This window comes from Eschrichtius robustus, chromosome 18, assembly GCF_028021215.1.
Source record: "Eschrichtius robustus isolate mEscRob2 chromosome 18, mEscRob2.pri, whole genome shotgun sequence".
Taxonomy (NCBI): Eukaryota; Metazoa; Chordata; class Mammalia; order Artiodactyla; family Eschrichtiidae; genus Eschrichtius; species Eschrichtius robustus.
The window spans coordinates 1,039,343-1,058,703 of NC_090841.1; the positions used below are offsets into that span (position 1 = coordinate 1,039,343).

At 41.7% G+C, this 19,361-nt stretch overlaps 1 protein-coding gene across 3 annotated transcripts in view; it reads right to left on the bottom strand.

Moving 5' to 3' along the window:
* The window catches only part of ZMYM5 (zinc finger MYM-type containing 5), a 78,665-nt gene that overhangs the window by 42,554 nt on the left and 16,750 nt on the right, over nt 1–19,361 (bottom strand). For all 3 annotated transcript variants that reach the window (XM_068526859.1, XM_068526860.1, XM_068526861.1), the window contains exon 4: nt 17,575–17,705. In XM_068526859.1, coding sequence (XP_068382960.1) covers nt 17,575–17,705 — 131 coding nt within the window. The remainder of the gene's footprint in view (nt 1–17,574; nt 17,706–19,361) is intronic.

Below are 19,361 nucleotides of genomic sequence, written 5' to 3' on the forward strand. Positions count from 1 at the left end.
ACCATTTACTTTCTGTCTCTATGATTTTTGACATATAAGTGTAATTATACAGTATTTGACTTTTTGTAACTGGCTAACTTCACCTAGCATAATGTCCTCAAGGTACATCCATGCCTTGTTTTTTACTTTTTCTTGCTAATTTCTCTGGCAATTTGGGAAAAGAATAGTTCTCTTCAACAAGTGATTCTTGGACTACTGGATATCTATATGGAAAGCAATGAAATGTGTACATTTTTACAAGTGGTTTATATACAAAAATTAACTCGAAAAACACATTAACTCAAAATGGATTAATAACCTAAATAAAAGAGCTAAAACTATAAAACTTTCAGAAGAAAACATAGGGTAAACCTTCATGACCTTGGTAGATCTTCATGACCCAAACCTGAGCAATGAAAGATTAAATAACTTGAACCTCATCAAAATTAAAAAAACTTGTGTATCAAAGGCAATTGTCAAGAAAGTGAAAAGACAACCTACAGAATGCAAGAAAATATTTGCAAATCATATATCTAATAAGGTCTAGTATCCAGAATATATGAAGAACTCTTACAATTCAACAACCAATAGGCCCTCATATCTATCAAAGGTGACCAATTTTTTTACAAGAAATATCATAAAAGGCTCATGGTTTTAAGCATATCTGATGTGTTTCAGTCTATGGAAATTATTTTATTTACTGCTCAGATTGCCTTATCTTTGTCAAGTGGGAGCCTCTTCAATTTAGCTTTCAAGTACTTTAAACATAACACGACTAGGGTCCTCACTACCTCGGGTGACAAGATGCTCCAGGCTCACGGTGTACATTTCCCACCCAAGACCTGGAATCAGTCATCCAGTCCTTGCGCTTCAATAGACAAAGCCGGGAAATCTGTCTCCATCTATACTCCCTCTCCTGCAAAGAGGAAACACTTCTTGAGTTCATACCAATACTGTCAATTCAAATTTAGAACTGAAGGTGTTCACTTAACCTATTCTATTGTAGATCTGTGCCTTCTCTTTTCACACTGAAAATGTTCATTCTCACGGACATTAGGAGTGATATAATTAGAAACTCCTCTTATGCTGTAGCCCATAATATGCATAAAACAGACTTAGAATAATAACAACACTAACACCAACATAATTACTGACAGCAGTTTTCAAAAACGTGTTTGGGGTTTCCCTGGTGCCCAGTGGTTAAGAATCCGCCTGCCAATGCAGGGGACACGGGTTCGAGCCCTGGTCCAGGAAGATCCCACATGCCGCGGAGCAACTAAGCCCGTGCACCACAACTACTAAGCCTGCGCTCTAGAGCCTGCGAGCCACAACTACTGAAGCTCACGTGCCTAGAGCCTGTGCTCCGCAACAAGAGAAGCCACCGCAATGAGAAGCCCGCACACCGCAATGAAGAGTAGCCCCCGCTCGCCGCAACTAGAGAAAGCCCGTGCACAGCAACAAAGACCCAATGCAGCCAAAAATAAATAAACAAATAAATAAATTAAAAAAAAAAAAGAATCTCTGGTGTCAATCAGTTTGCTTTCATTACTTGTACTTTGGACCCCAAAGAATATTTTCTTTTTCATTTCTTTCTTAAAAAGTCTAACAATTTAAAAAATATGTTTCCATGTATGTCATTCAGGGTCAGTTTTCCCAGATGCAGAGTGTTGTCCTTTCAATTTTTAAATTTTGGTACAAAATTTTCTTGAATTATATATATATATATATATATATTTTAAAATAAATTTATTTAAAGTTTATTTATTTATTTTGGCCGCGTTGGGTCTTCATTGCTGCGCACGGGCTCTTCTCTAGTTGCGGTGCGCGGGGGCTACGCTTCATTGCGGTGTGCGGGCTTCTCTTGTTGTGGAACACGGGCTCTAGGCACGCGAACTTCAGTAGGTGTGGCACGTGGGCTCAGTAGTTGTGGCTCCCAGGCTCTAAAGCACAGGCTCAGTAGTTGTGGTGCACGGGCTTAGTTGCTCCGTGGCATGTGGGATCTTCCTGGACCAAGGCTGGAACCCGTGTCCCCTGCATTGGCAGGCGGATTCTTAACCACCGCGCCACGAGAGAAGGTCCTGAAGTGATTCTTTTCTGAATTATGTTACTTCATCCCTGATTTTCTCTGGTTCTTATTTACATTGTTTTTTCAATTCTTTATAATTTTTAATGTCTTTTAACTAGTTTTGAAACACTAGGCCGTTGTTTCCGTCTGTTTTGTAAGCATGTCTTCCTTTTATTTTCTTTAGGGAACTTATCTGGTTTCTTACTCTCTATTTTTAAAAAATATTAATCTTATGTAAGATTCAGCATGGATCTGTTTCAGTTATTTATTTTTACATTATAGTAGTTTCCCAAACTTTAAGATGGGAGGTGTAATTTGTTTTCCTGACTTTACAGCTCTATGGCTCCATCTTCTGTTGCCTTTATGAAAAGTTAAAAAATAAAAGGCCGCTGACCTGAGACTAAATAAAAGGACTGCCTCCCAATCCACCCTGTTTTATCTGGACTCTCTTTTTCATTTTCCTCCTTAGTTCCTGAGCTGCTTAAATCTTTAACACTCCTAGAAAGAGAGACTAGGCTGGTTAGTTTTGAGAGTTTGGGGTGGCAGTCTCTTTCAGCACCTTTGTATCTTACTGACAACACGTTGCACAAAACGCTGGTGTTTCAGATTCTGCTCTCAAGTTGGCTCACAGGCCTTCCTGGGAATACCGATTGGTCATTTGGGGATTTTACTTTTCTCTGGTGTTGTTTCTTCTCTTTGCTTCCTCTGGCACAGATGCTGATACCATTTACCTCTTGCAGCATTAGGTGGTTTGTTGCTGTATGCTCATGTTTTGGATATCTTGGGATTGCTGTACCATCTAATTTTGTTGTAGATATCATCCGAGGATTTTTGTTTTTTTCATCCTAGTTGTTCTGTGTGAGCTTTTTTTAAAAAAAAAAAAAAAACAAAACAGAAAAATACTAACATTTTCTCTAAACCAAAAGAGATATGGTTATATTTTCGGAGCTTGGGCAGTCTTTGTCATTAAGTTCATAGCATGAAATTTACTTGTCATCTTTTCATGGGATGTCAACAGCTGTCAACAGGATATCAGCATTTTTAATCTTGTTAGGGTTTTGTTTGTTTAAGGTCACGCCATTTGGCATGGGATCTTAGTTCGCCAACAAGGGATTAAACCTATGCCCCCGGCAGTGGAAGCGCAGAGTCTTAACCACTGGACCGCCAGGAAAGTCCCTTGTTAGGGTTGTTTTGACCTAACGAGGTTAGAAATATGCACAGGACTACACCTAAAACTGTCAAACTTCATGAAGAGATGTGGCCATAGCATTTAAATGAGAATATCTATTTCCCTTGATTTAGATATTCCTGCTTGGGACCTATCTTATAGGAACTGGAGCTTCAATATCAAGAAATATATACACAAAGATATAAAAGCACATCACTTGCAGTGCTAAAAAGTTGGAAAAAAACCCTGTCAGTCCATAATTGGGGAATAGATTATTTGTAGAACATTTGCACTGTGGATTAGTCGTTCAGCTATCGAAATGAATTAGAGCTTTATCAATTAACCTGGAGAGATGTCCATAATCTATTTTGTTTAGGAAAATCTTCCAAAATTGGAAACAAAAAAAGGTGATTTCATAACTTAATATCTGGCTCTAGCACTTTCTAACGAGCTAGCCTGAGTGTCTTCTACTTCTGGAAATATAACAATTTTCTGTTTACAAATGATGAGGGGCCACGTGCCACAACTACTGAAGCCCGCGCGCCTAAAGCCCGTGCTCGCAACAAGAGAAGCCACCGCAATGAGAAGCCCACGCACCATAAGGAAGAGCAGCCCCTGCTCGCCGCAACTAGAGAAAGCCCACATGCAGCAATGAAGACCCAAAGCAGCCAAAAAAAAAAAAAAAAAAATAACCTGGGAATTCCCTGGTGGCCCAGGGATTAGGACTCCGGGCTTCTACTGCCGAGGGCCTGGGTTCAATCCCTGGTCAGGGAACTGAGATCCCGCAAGCCACGTGGCGCGTTCCCCACCACCCCCCCACCCCGCGCCAAAAAAAAGGTTAACTTGTAAAAAACTAGTAAGATGTGTGCCATGGACTGAATTGTGTCCCCCACCAAGTTCTGTTGAAGCCCTGACCCCCCGTGTGACTGTGTTTGGAGGTGGGGCCTCTAAGGAGGGAATGAAGGTGAGGTGAGGTCACTGGGCGGGGCCTCGGTCCGGTAGACCTGGTGGCCTCACAAGAGCAGGAAGGGGCAGGAGAGCAAGGAGGCCTGGTGTGGACACGGTGAGAAGGCAGCCACTGCAAGCCAGGAGGACAGACTTCACCATGCACCCATCCTGATGGCATCCTGGTCTTTGGCTTCCAGCTTCCAAAACTATGAACAAATAAATTTCTGTTGTGTTAGCCACCCAGACTGTGGTCTTCGGTTTCAGCAGCCTGAGCTGGATAATACAATGTGATAAATTTTTCCTGACTAGTAAAGACTATAACCCCGAAGGTTCTGGTTTTATTTTGCTATAGCATATTAACGCTGATTTTACATATAATCTAGCAGTCATATGACACCATCCCTTTTATCACTGTGCATATAAATCCACATTAATGATTCAAGTAAAATTTGGCAGATGCTCAGTATTATTTGTGTGGAAATTTTACCTTCCCTAATTTGAGAAATAGGTGGTGTTTTTGCCCTTTTAAAAAATTTGTGGTAAAATATATTTAACTTAAGATTTGCCACTTTCATCATGTGAAGTGTACAGTGCAGTGGTATTAATTACATCCACAATGTTGTGCAGTCATCACCACCATCCATTTCCAAATTCTTCATCATCCCAAAGAGAAACCCAACACCGACTTAGCAATAACTCTCAGTTTTGTTCTTCCCCCGTCCCTGGTAACCATGATTTTCCTTTCTGTCTCAACGAATGTGACTATTCTAGGTGGTCCATGTGACTCGACTCGTGAAATACTTGTCCTTTTGTGTCTGGCTTGTTTCACTGAGCACATGTTCAAGGTTCGTGTTGTAACATGTACAGAACTGCCTTCCCTTTTGTGGCTGAAAAATATTCCATCGTGTGGATGGACCACATTTTGTTTATCCATCGACTACTCATGGACCTTAGGGTCGTTTCTGCCTTCTGTGAATAATATTGTAACTTAGGGTCCAACTATCTCTTTAAATCCCTGTTTTCAATTCTTCTGGATACATACCTGGGAGGTCAATGACTGGGCCACAGGGTAATTCTATGTTTAGCTTTTGAGGAACCACCGTGTGTGTGTTTGTTGATGAACTTTATTTCTCAGAGCAGTTTTAGGTTCACAGCACAAGTGAGCAGAAAATACAGACATTTCCCGTGTGCTCCCTGAGCCCACAAGCCTTCTGCACTATGGACACCGTGAAACAAAGTGGGACATTTGTTACAACCAGTAAACCTACACTGACACATCCTCATCCCCAGAGTCTACAGTGTACACTCGGGTTCATTCCTGGTGTTGCACGTTCTGTGGGTTTTGGTGCCTGTATAATGACACGTATCCACCATTAGAGTAAAGCAGAAGAGTTTCACTGCCCTAGAAGTCCTCTGTGCTCCACCTGGCAGCCACTGATCTTTTCACTGTCTCCATAGTTTTGTCTTTTCCAGAAGGTCACATGGTTGGAATCACACTGAGTGTGGTTTTTCAGATCAGCTTCTCTCACTTAGCAATATGCACTTAGGTTTTCTCCATGTCTTTTCATGGTTTCATAGCTCATTTCTTCTCAGCACTGAGAACATTCCACAGTATGGATGTACCACAGTTTGTTTGTCCACTCACCTACTGAAGGACAAGTTTTCAGCTTTAGCAACTATGAATAAAGCTGCTATAAATGTTTTTGTGCAGGTTTCTGTGTGGACATAAGTTTTCAACTCATTTGGGTAAATGCCAAGGAGAGCATTTGTTGGGTCCTATGATAAAAGTGTAGTTAGCTCTGTACAAACTGCAGTCAGAAACTGAATATGCTGAAGTTGTAAACCCCAAAGTGAGGGTGTTAGAACGTGGGGCTTTGGAAGGTGATTAGGTCATGAGGATGGGGCCCTGGTGAAGGGGATCACTGTCCCCACAGAAGAGACCCCATCTGCCCTGTGAGGACACAGTGAGAAGACCTCTGGCTTTGATCAGGAAGGGCCGCCCCCAAACACCATATCTGCTGGTGCCTTGATCTTGGATCTTTCAGCCTCAAGAACCGGGAGAAAAAAAATTTGTGTTGTTTATAATTCTACTTTATTCTCTTGCAGCAGCAGGAAAAGACTAAGACAACTGCCAGGCTGTCTTCCACAGCAGGTGTGCCGTTGGCATCCCGACAGGCCACGGGCGAGTGTTCCTGTAGCTCCACATCCTCACCAGCGTTTGGTGGCATTTGGGGTCATCAGTGTTCTGGATTTTGGCCGTTCTCACAGGTGTATAGTGGTATCTCATTGTTGTTTTCTTTCTTTTTTTTTTTTTTTTTTTTTTTTACCAAGGGGATCCATGTTTCTGTTTGTTTGTTTCTCTTTTGGCTGTGCCACGTGGCTTGCGGGATCTTAGCTCCCCGACCAGGGATTGAACCCAGGCCCTCAGCAGTGAAAGCGCCAAGTCCTAACCACTGGACTGCCAGGGAAGTCCCCTATTTTAATCATTTTTAACTGCACAGTTCACGGGTACTAGGTACCGCCATATTCTTGTGTGACCATCATCACAATCCACCTCCAGAACTTTTTCTTCATTCCAAACAGAAACTCTGTCCCTACTGAGCGATGACAGACCATTCCCTCCACCCCAGCCCAGGTCACCTCTATTCTACTTTGTGTCTCTACAAAGTAGGATGGCAGGCATTTTTATTTCTGTATGTGTCAACAAACATTTATAAACTCTACTGGGAATTACTGCTCATTACAGGACACCCTCAAACACAGTAACCACTGGAGTGCTCCAGGAGTGCTAGCTGTCACTGTTGCAATGTTTGTGCAGAATTTTGTACTTTCCAAACCAAAGTAAAAAACACTGAAAAGTAGCACTAGATTTGCTGTAAAGCTCTCCTTCCTGAAAGACAGTTAGTATCTCCAGCTTTTGACAGGTGGTCCCCTCATCTCGGTGTAAATGGGGGGACTCCATGTGATCAGAAATCTGCTGCTTCTGGAGCAAAAGGACATGAACCACATGGAAGCTACTTGGCATTTCCCTGTTCTCCTCGTTGGTCACAAAAGACACTGTGATTGTCACATTATTTTCTGTTGCAGACACTACTGGACACTCATAAAGGTTTTCTTTCTTGCTCCATAAATGAGGTACCAGGTCACCAGAATGGCCAGCAGGAGCCATGTAGCCTGCCAGGGTCTGGCCATGGTCCCTCAGCTGGGAAGAAACAGGAAGGGTCCCCTCCTTGCCCTTCAAGGGGCCAGGGAGGTGGGAATTTTTATATTTTGTTGATTAGTGTATCCCGAGCTCCTAGAAAAGTGCCTAACACAGTCAATAAATTGAATCAATTTAAGAAGAAAAACCATACAATCATTTCAACGGATTAAAAAGGAATATTTTGGGGAATTCCCCGGTGGTCCAGTGGTTAAGACTCTGAGCTTCCACTGCAGGGGGCACGGGTTTGATCCTTGGTCAAGGAACTAAGATCCCACATGCCATGTGGCCAAAAAAAAGAAAGAAAAAAAAAAAGCCATTATAGCAAAGTTGCAGGATACAAGGTCATTTGCTATCCTATATGTCGGCAGTGAACAGGTGGAATTTTAAATTAAAAACAAAATACCACTTACATTAGCACCCTCCAAAATTAAACACTTAGGGGGTGGAGTCAAGACGGCAGTGTGGGAAGACGCGGAGTTAGGTCTCCCCACAACTAGGGTGTCTGCTGGCCGCTGGTGGGGGACTCTGACCCCCAAGGATATGGGAGGAACCCCCAAGTGAACTGGTAGGACGTAGGGGGACCGAGGGTGGAGGAGAAGTGGAAGCCAGACAAGGTCAGCGCCCCTGAGGCCAGGGAGATCAGGAGAGGCAGGCAGGAGGGACCCTCCCAGACCCCAGACCGGAGGAGTAGGAGAGGAGAGGAGGGCATCTGCGCTTGAGCCCAGGAAGCCTGCTGGGCTCCCAGGTGAGGTCCCTGCCCTCTGAGACCAGGGTGGGGGGGCACGCCTGGGCCCCTTCTGTTCCTTGAGCCTAAGCCCCAGCCCCCATAGTTCCCAGGGCCTTCTCCAGCCTTGTGGGTCCTGAGCATTAGCCCCGCCCACTGCCCAAACCTTGCCCTTCCTTAGGCCCCGCCCTCCACAGCCAAGGCCTACATCTCTACACCATTTTTTTTTCTTTTTTTCCATTCCCTCCTCCTCTTTTTTACTATTGTGGTACTGATGTACCTTCAGGTTGTTGATTCATCTATATTTTTATTTTTACATTCTTTCTAACATATCTGTTAGTTTCCTAGTCTAATTTTGTTTTTTTACTTTGTTATTTTTCTCTCCTTTTTTTTTTTTTTTTTTTGCCACCCCACGTGGCTTGCGGGATCTTGATTCACGAGCCCGAGGTTGGGGGGACGTTCCTGTGGTGGGAGCTCCGAGTCCAAACCACTGGACTAACAGAGAACCTCAGACCCCAGGGAATATTCATCAGAGTGAGGTCTCACAGAGTTCCTCATCTCAGCACCAAGACCCAGCTCTACCCAATAGCCTACAAACTCCAGTGTTGGAAGCCTCAGGCCAAACATACAGTAAAACAGGAACACAATCCCACTCATTAAAAAAAAAAAGAGATGGCAAAAAAATATGTCACAGATGAAAGAGCAAGATAAAAACTTACAAGACCAAATAAATGAAGAGGAAATAGGCAATCTACCTGAAAAAGAATTCAGAGTAATGATAGTAAAGATGATTCAGAATCTCGGAAATAGAATGGAAGCACAGACTGAGAAAATACAAGAAATGTTTAACAAAGATCTAGAAGAACTAAAGAACAAACAAACAAAGATGAACAACACAATAACTGAAATTAAAATTACTCTAGGGCTTCCCTAGTGGTGCAGGGGTTAAGAATCTGCCTGCCAATGCAGGGGACATGGGTTCAAGCCCTGGTCCAGGAAGATCTCACATGCTGTGGAGCAACTAAGCCCATGCACCACAACTACTGAGCCTGCACTCTAGAGCCCGCAAGCCACAACTACTGAGCCTGCATGCCACAAATACTGAAGCCTGTGTGCCTAGAGCCTGTGTTCCACAACAAGAGAAGCCACTTCAATGAGAAGCCCGTGCACCACAGTGAAGAGTAACCCCCACTCGCCGCAACTAGAGGAAGCCTGTGCACAGCAACGAAGACCAAATGCAGCCAAAAATAAATAAATAAAATAAATAAATAAATAAAAATACTCTAGAAGGAATCAATATCAGAATAACTGAGGCAGAAGAATGAATAAGTGAGTTGGAAGACAGAATGGTGGAAATAACTGCCGAGGAGCAGAATAAAGAAAAAAAGAATGAAAAGAATTGAGGACAATCTCAGAGACCTCTGGGACAATACTAAACGCACCAACATTCGAATTATAGGGGTCCCAGAAGAAGAAGAGAAAAAGAAATGGTCTGAGAAAATATTTGAAGAGATTATAGTTGAAAACTTCCCTAACATGGGAAAGGAAATAGTCACCCAAGTCCAGGAAGCAAAGAGAGTCCCATACAGGATAAACCCTAGGAACAACACACCGAGACACATATTAATCAAACTAACAAAAATTAAGTTCAAAGAAAAAATATTAAAAGCAGCAAGGGAAAAACAAAAAATAACATACAAAGTAATCACCATAAGGTTAGCAGCTGATTTCTCAGTGGAAACTCTGCAGGCCAGAAGGGAGTGGCAGGATATACCCAAAGTGATGAAAGAGGAAAATCTACAACCAAGATTGCTCTACCCAGCAAGGATCTCATTCAGGTTTGATGGAGAAGTCAAAAGCTTTTCAGACAAACAAGAGCTAAGAGAATTCAGCACCACCAAACCAGCTTTACAACAAATGCTAAAGAAACTTCTCTAAGTGGAAAACACAAGAAAAACACCCACAAAAACAAACCCAAAACAATTAAGAAAATGGTAATAATAACATACATATCGATAATAACCTTGAATGTAAATGGATTAAATGCCCCAACCAAAAGACACAAACTGGCTGAGTTGATACAAAAACAAGACCCATCTATATGCTGTCTACAAGAGACCCACTTCAGACCTAGGGACACATACAGACTGAAGGAGAAGGGATGGAAAAAGATATTCCATGCAAATGGAAATCAAAAGAAAGCTGCAGTAGCAATACTCATATCAGATAAAATAGACTTTAAAATAAAGACTGTTACAAGAGATAAGGAGGGACACTACATAATGATCAAAGGATCAATCCAAGAAGACGATATAACAATTTTAAATGTTTATGCACCTAACATAGGAGCATCCTAAAACATGAGGCAAATGCTAACAACCATGAAAGGAGAAATCGACAGTAATACAATAAGAGTAGGGGACTTTAACACCCCACTTACACCAATGGACATATCATCCAAACAGAAAATAAATAAGGAAACACAAGCTTTAAATGACACAATAGACCAGATAGATCTAATAGATATTTATAGAACATTCCACCCAAAAGTGGCAGAATACACTTTCTTCTCAAGTGGACATGGAACATTCTCCAGGACAGATCACATCTTGGGTCACAAATCAAGCCTCAGAAAATTTAAGAAAATTGAAATTGTATCAAGCATCTTTTCTGACCACAATGCTATGAGATTGGAAATCAATTACAGGAAAATAACTGCAAAAAACACAAATATATGGAGGCTAAATAGTGCGCTACTAAACAACCAAGAGATCACTGAAGAAATCAAAGAAGAAATAAAAAAATACATAGAAACAAATGACAATGAAAACAGGAAGACCCAAAACCTATGGGATGCAGCAAAAGCAGTTCTAAGAGGGAAGTTTATAGCAATTCAATCTCACCTCAAGAAACAAGAAAAATCTCAAATAAACAATCTAATCCTACACTTAAAACAACTAGAGAAAGAAGAACAAATAAAACCCAAACTCAGTAGAAGGAAAGAAATCATAAAGATCAGAGCAGGAATAAATGAAATAGAAATGAAGAAAACAATAGCAAAGATCAATAAAACTAAAAGCTGTTTCTTTGAGAAGATAAACAAAATTGATAAACCCTTAGTGAGACTCATCAAGAAAAAAAGGGAGAGGACACAAATCAATAAAATTAGAAATGAAAAAGGAGAAATCACAACTGATACTGCAGAAAAACAAAGGATTATAGGAGACTACTACAAACAACTATATGCCAATAAAATGGACAATCACGAAGAAATGGACAAATTCTTGGAAAGGTACAATTTTCCAAGAATGAACCAGGAAGAATTATAAAATATAAACAGACCTATCACAAGTAATGAAATTGAAACCGTAATTAAAAATCTTCCAACAAACAGAAGTCCAGGACCAGATGGCTTCATGGGAGAAGTCTATCAAACCTTTAGGGAAGAGCTAACACTGATCCTTCTCAAACTCTTCCAAAAAATTGCAGAGGGAGGAAGGAACACTCCCAGATTCATTCTACAAAGCCACCACCACCCTGATACCAAAACCAGAAAAAGATATCACAAAAAAAGAAAATTATAGACCAATATCACTGATGAACATAGATGCAAAAATCCTGAACAAAATACTAGCAAACAGAATCCAACAGCACATTAAAAGAATCATACACCATGATTAAGTGGGATTTATCCCAGGGAGGCAAGGATTCTTCAATATACGCAAAGCAATCAATGTGATACACCACATTAACAAATTAAGGAATAAAAAACATATGATCATCTCAAAAGATGCGGGAAAAGCTTTTGACAAAATTCAGCACCCATTTATGATAAAAAACTCTCCAGAAAATGGGCATAGAGGGAATCTACCTCAACATAATAAAGGCCATAATATGACAAACCCACAGCGAGCATCATACTCAGTGGTGAAAAACTGAAAGCATTTCCACTAGGATCAGGAACAAGACAAGGATGTCCACTCTCACCACTATTATTCAACATAGTTTTGGAAGTCCTAGCCACAGCAATCAGAGAAGAAAAAGAAATAAAAGGAATATAAATTGGAAAAGAAGAAGTAAAACTGTCACTTTTTGCAGATGACATGATACTATACATAGAAAATCCTAGAGATGTCACCAGAAAACTACTAGAATTAATCAATGAATTTGGTAAGGTTGCAGGATACAAAATTAATGCACAGAAATCTCTGGCATTCCTATACACCAACAACAAAAAATCAGAAAGAGAAATTAAGCAAACACTCCCATTTACCATTGCAACAAAAAGAATAAAATACCTAGGAAATAAACCTGCCAGAGGAGGCAAAAGACTTGTACTCAGAAAACTATAAAACACTGATGAAAGAAATCAAAGATGACATAAACAGATGGAGAGATATACCATGCTCTTGGATTGGAACAATCAATATTGTGAAAATGACTATACTACCCAAAGCAATCTACAGATTCAATGCAATCCCTATCAAACTACCAATGGCATTCTTCACAGAATTAGAACAAAAAAATCTTACAATTCATATGGAAACACAAAAGACTCCGAATAGCTAAAGCAATCTTGAGAAAGAGAAACAGAGCTGGAGGAATCAGGCTCCCTGACTTCAAACTATACCACAAAGCTACAGTAATCAAGACAGCATGGGGCTTCCCTGGTGGCACAGTGGTTGAGAGTCTGCCTGCCAATGCAGGGGACACGGGTTCGAGCCCTGGTCTGGGAGGATCCCACATGCCGCGGAGCAACTGGGCCCGTGAGCCACAATTACTGAGCCTGCGCGTCTGGAGCCTGTGCTCCACAACAAGAGAGGCCGCGATAGTGAGAGGCCCGCGCACCGTGATGAAGAGTGGCCCCCACTTGCCACAACTAGAGAAAGCCCTCGCACAGAAACGAAGACCCAACACAGCCATAAATAAATTTTAAAAAATAAATTAAAAAAAAAGACAGCATGGTACTGGCACAAAAACAGAAATATAGATAAATGGTACAGGATAGAATGCCCAGAGATAAACCCACGCACATATGGGCACCTAATTTATGACAAAGGAGGCAAGAACATACAATGGAGAACAGACAGCCTCTTCAATAAGTGGTGCTGGGAAAACTGGACAGCTACATGTAAAAGAATGAAATTAGAACACTCCCTAACACCATACACAAAAATAAACTCCAAATGGATTAAAGACCTAAATGTAAGACCAGACACTATAAAACTCTTAGAGGAAAACATAGGAAAAACACTCTTTGACATAAACCACAGCAAGATCTTTTTTGACCCACCTCCTAGAGTAACAGAAATAGAAACAAAACTAAACAAATGGGACTTAATTAAACTTAAAAGCTTTTGCACAGCAAAGGAAACCATAAACAAGACAAAAAGACAACCCTCAGAATGGGAGAAAATATTTGCAAATGAAACAACAGACAAAGGATTAATCTCCAAAATTTACAAACAGCTCATGGAGCTCACTCTCAAAAAAACAAACAATCCAGTTAAAAAATGGGCAGAAGACCTAAACAGACATTTCACCAAGGAAGACATACAGATGGCCAAGAGGCACATGAAAAGATGCTCAACATCACTAATTATTAGAGAAATGCAAATCAGAACTACAATGAGGTATCACCTCATGCCAGTCAGAATGGCCATTATCAAAAAAGCTAGAAACAATAAATGCTGGAAAGGGTGTGGTGAAAAGGGAACCCTCCTGCACTGTTGGTAGGAATGTAAACTGATACAACCACTATGGGAAACAGTATGTAGGTTCCTTAAAAAAACTAAAAACAGAACTACCATATGACCCAGCAATCCCACTGCTGGGTATATACCCTGAGAAAACCATAATTCAAAATGAGACATGCACCACAGTTTTCATTGCAGCACTATTTACAATAACCAGGACATGGAACCAACCTAGATGTCTATCAACAGATGAATAGATGCAGAAGATGTGGCACATATATACAATGGAATATTACTCAGCCATAAAAAGAAATGAAATTGAGTTATTTGTAGTGAGGTGGATGCACCTAGAGTCTGTCATACAGAGTGAAGTAAGTCAGAAAGAGAAAAACAAATACTGTATGCTAATGCATATATATGGAATCTAAAAAAAAAAAAAAGGAACTGATGAACCTAGTTGCAGGGCAGGAATAAAGAGGTAGACATAAAGAATGGACTTGATGACATGGGGTGGGAGAGTGAAGCTGGGGCAAAGTGAGAGTAGCATCGACATATACACACTACTAAATATAAAATAGTTGGCTGGTGGGAAGCAGCCGCATAGCACAGGGAGATCAGCTTGCTGCTTTGCGATGACCTAGAGGGGTGGGATAGGGAGGATGGGAGGGAGGCTCGAGAGGGAGGGGATATGGCGACATGTGTATGCATATGGCTGATTCGCTTTGTTGTGCAACAGAAATTAACACGGTATTGTGAAGCAATTATACTCCAATAAACATCTATTAAAAAAACCCAAAAAACAAAAAAACAAAATTAAATACTTACATATAAATTTAACAAAATATGTACAAGATCTATATGAGGAAAACTACAAACCTCTAATAAATGAAATCAGAGAAGAACTAAATAAATGGAGAGATAGTCCATGTTCACCGATAGAAAGACTCAATATTGTCACCATGTCAGTCTTCCAACTTGATCTATAGATTCAATGGCATCCCAAGCAACATCCCAGCAAATTACTTTGTCGATATGGACAAACTGATTTTTAAGTTTATGAGGAGAGGGAAAAGAGCTAGAAGAGTCAACACAATACTGAAGAAGAACAAAGTTGGAGGACTGATGCTACCTCACTACCAGACTTACCATAAGTTTACAGTAATCAAGACACTGTGGTATTGGTGAAAGAATAGACAAATAGATCAATGGAAAAGAATAGACAGCCCAGAAATAGACCCTCATGGGTAAAGATCAACTGATCTTTGACAAAGGAGCAAAGACAATACAATGGAGCAAAGATAATCCCTTCAACAGAGGGTGCTCAAATAACTGGACATCCACATACAAAAAAAAGAAAAGAATCTAGACACAGAACTTACACTCTTCACAAAAATTAAATCAATATAGATCACAGGCCTAAATGTAAAATGCCAAACTATAAAACTTCTAGGAGATAACATAGCAGAAACCTCAGCTGACCTTGGGTATGGAAATGACTCTTTAGATATAACACCAAAGGCACCGTCCTTGAGAGACATCAAGGATAATGTGGATTCCATTAAAATGAAAAACTTGTGCTCTGGGAAAGACAATGGCAGGAGAACAAGAAGACAAGCCACAGACTGGGAGAAAATATTTGCAAAAGGTATGTCTCATAAAGGACTGTTATCCAAGATATACAAAGGACTCTTAAAAACAGAACAATAAGAAAACCCACAACCTATCTGACACATTGTAAATCAACTATACTTAAAAAAAAAACAAAACAGGGGTTTCCCTTGTGGTCCATTGGTTAAGAACCCACCTTCCAATGCAAGGGACACAGGTTCGATCCCTGGTCTGGGAAGACCCCACATGCCACAGAGCAACTAAGCCCACGTGTCACAACTACTGAGCCTGCACTCTAGAGCCCGCGAGCCACAACTACTGAAGCCTGCACGCCTAGAGCCCGTGCTCCGCAACTAGAGAAGCCACTGCAAGGAGAAGCCCACACACCGCAACGAAGAGTAGCCCCCACGTGCAGCAATGAAGACCCAATGCAGCCAAAAATAAAATAAAATTATAAAATATAATAATAATAAATAAATAAATAAAGGGACTTCCCTGGTGGTCCAGTGGTTAAGAATCTGCCTTCCAATGTAGGGGACACAGGTTCAAGCCCTGGTCAAGGAACTAAGATTCCCACATGCTGCAGGGAAACTAAGCCTGAGCACCGCAACTACTGAGCCTGTGAGCCACAACTAGAGAGAGGCGCATGCGCCTCAAGGAAGAGCCCATGCGCTGCAGCTAAGACCCGATGCAGCCAAAAATAAATAAATAAAATATCTTTTTAAAAAAGAAAGAAAATACACAACCTGATTTAAAAAATGGGCCAAAGACCTTAACAGACACCTCATCAAAGAAGATATTCAGATGGCAAATGAGCATATGAAAAGATGCTGCACATTATATGTCATTATGGGAATGCAAATAAAGATAGCAATAAGATACCACCGCTACTAGAATGGCCAAAATCTGGAACACTGACAACACCGAATGCTGAGGGAGTGGAGCAGGAAGAACTCTCACTCACTGCTGGTGGGAACGCAAAACGGCGCAGCCACTTTTTTGTTTTTAATAAATTTATTTATTTATTTACTTACTTATTTTTGGCTGCGTTGGGTCTTTGTTGCTGCACGCGGGCTTTCCTTAGTTCTGGCGAGCAGGGACTACTCTTCGTTGTGGTGCACGGGCTTGTCACTGTGCTGGCTTCTCTTGTTGTGGAGCACGGGCTCTAAGCGTGCGGGCTTCAGTAGTTGTGGTGCGCGGGCTTCAGTAGTTGTGGCGCACGGGCTTAGTTGTTCCGCAGCATGTGGGATCTCCCTGGACCAGGGATCGAACCCGTTTCCCCTGCATTGGCAGACGGATTCTCAACCACTGCACCACCAGGGAAGCCCCAGTGCAGCCACTTTGGGAGACAGTTCGGCAGTTTCTAAAAAACTAAACCTACTCTTACCATATGATCCGGTAACCATGCTCCTTGGTATTGATCCAAATGAGCTGAAAACTTACGTCCATGCAAAAACCTGCACACAGATGTTTATAGCAGCTTCATTCATAATTGCCAAACTTGAAACAACTAACATGTCCTTCAGTAGGTGAGTGGATAAATAAATTGTGGTGCATCCAGACAATGTAATATTAGTGTGAAAAAGAAATGAGCTATGATGTCATGAAAAGGCATGGAGGAAACTTAAATGTAAATTATGAAGTGAAAGAACCCAATCTGAGAAGGCTTCATGCAATACGATTCCACCATTATGACATTCTGAAAAAGGCAAGGCTACGGAGACAACAAAAAGAAAAGATCAGTGGTTGCCAGGGGTTGTGTGGGGAGAGGGATGAATAACTAGAGCACGGAAGACTTTTAGGGCAGTGAAAATACTCTGTGTGATACTATAATTATACGTGTTTATAAACCCATAGAATGTACAACTCCAAGAATGAACCCTATGGTAAACTATGGGTTTAGGGTGATTATGATGTGTCAATGTAGGTTCATCAACTGTAACAAATGTACCCCTACAGTGGGAAATGTTGGTATCCGTGGATGATACACGTGGCGGGGGCGGGTCTACGGGAACTCTCTGTGCCTTCCTCTTAATTTTGCTGTAAACCTAAAGCTGCCATGAAAAAATAAAGGCCTAAAAAAAAAGAAAGTTTCTCAACCTAGTAAAGGGTTTATTATTCAGAGTTTGATGCAGACAACAGGTGCCCTTCAGGTATTCTAATCAGGAGAGGATTGTTACGTACGTGTATTTGTCTCCCCACACCCATTCTCCACTTTCTTCCATCTTGCCCTCTGATCTGCGAAGGTGAACGTGCATGGACCACACCACACAGGCTCCTGTGCCCTCTGACCTCCAGTTGAGTCTGGAAGGAAACTGGAGGGAAGAATCATGTTGCTAGATAAGATATGGATGTCCAGTTAAACTTGGATTTCAGGTAAACAATGAATAATTTTTTAGTGTAAGTATGCACCAGGCAAAGTTTGGAACACATTTATGCTAAAATATCATTCGTTGTTTAACTGAAACTCAAAATGAGCTAGGTGTCTTGTTTTCTGTTTGCTAAACTTGACAACCCTAGGGAGGAAGGAGAGTGAAGTGGAAACATCCCCGTGGGGTCACTGTGGTTCGGCTGAGTCCCTTGACCAAAGGCCACAGTTCCACCTCGAAGCCTCTCGTTCAGCTTTCTCCCTCCGGGTCGGGTACGGCCCCGCTGGCCTCCTCAGGGCACACTCGGTCCCTGGCTCTACATGACACTCTCCTCCGTGGTTTCCCTCCACCTTGTAGTTTCCCTTCATCCTTTAAAATAGTACTTTTATTAAAATGTCATCCAGTTACTGAATGTCTTATGAGGACGCTCACTGATACAGGATTCAGTACTAGGAACTAGGTGCTTTTAACATCACGAAGGGTTGGAGGAGTGGAAACTAGGCTGTGATGGCTAATTTAACGTACCAGCTTCTCTGGATTATGGGGTGCCCAGATATTTGGTTACACGTTATTCTGAGTGTGTCTTGAAGGGTGTTTCTGGACAAGGTTGGTATTAGAACCGGCAGTCTGAGTACAGCAGATAGCGCCCCCCTCCAAGTGAAGGTGGCCCCCCACCCCCCGTGAAGCTGGGGCTCAGTCAAGGCACTGAAGGCCCGGCTAGAATACAAAGGCTGAGTGAGGGAGGGTTCCATCTCCGCCTGACTGTCTTCAGCCTGGGATGCTGGTCCTCACCTGTCTTGGGATTAGGACTCAGAGCGGAACTTACACCATCTCTCTGTTCCCAGGCCGCAGATTTGGACTAGATTTAGACCATGACCTCCCCTCTTCTCAGGCCTTGGGACGCGGCTGCAGCTGTCCTGTCGGCTTTCTCTGGCTGCCAGCTTGCCGAGTGCAGACAGTCACGGAGCCATTTCCTTAAGGTCTCTCTGTCTCTGTTTCTCTCCACCTGCCCTATTGGTTCTGTTTCTCTGGAGAACCCTGACGAATAGATTGTGGTGCCAAGAGTGGCTCTAGACGAGCCGAGTATTAAGGATGAGTTTTCGGAATTGGCCTGGAGTTTCTGGAATTGGCCCCTAATCTAATTATATAAAGATGCTAATGACTCTAGTTCCAGTAGTAAACAGCTTACTAATAGTCCATGGTGTGATCTGGCGATCGAGACGCACAAAATATATCCATCGGATACTCCTAATAGATCGCTTGTAAGAAGCAAGGAGGCAGATGACTGTGAATATGATATTTGTGAGCATTTTCTTCCTCTGCAATCTCTTCTATTTTTATTTATTTATTTTTTATTAATTGATATTGAGTACAGTTGCTCTACAATGTTGTGTTACTTTCTGCTGTGCAGCAAAGTGAATCAGTTACAGGTACACATATATCCACTCTATTTTGGACGTCCTTCCCTTCTAGGTCACCACAGAGCACTGAGTAGAGTTCCCTACGCTATGCAGTAGGTTCTCATTACTTACCTATTTTACACATAGCAGTGTGTATATGTCAATCCCAATCTCCCAATTCATCCCACCTCCCTTCCCCCCT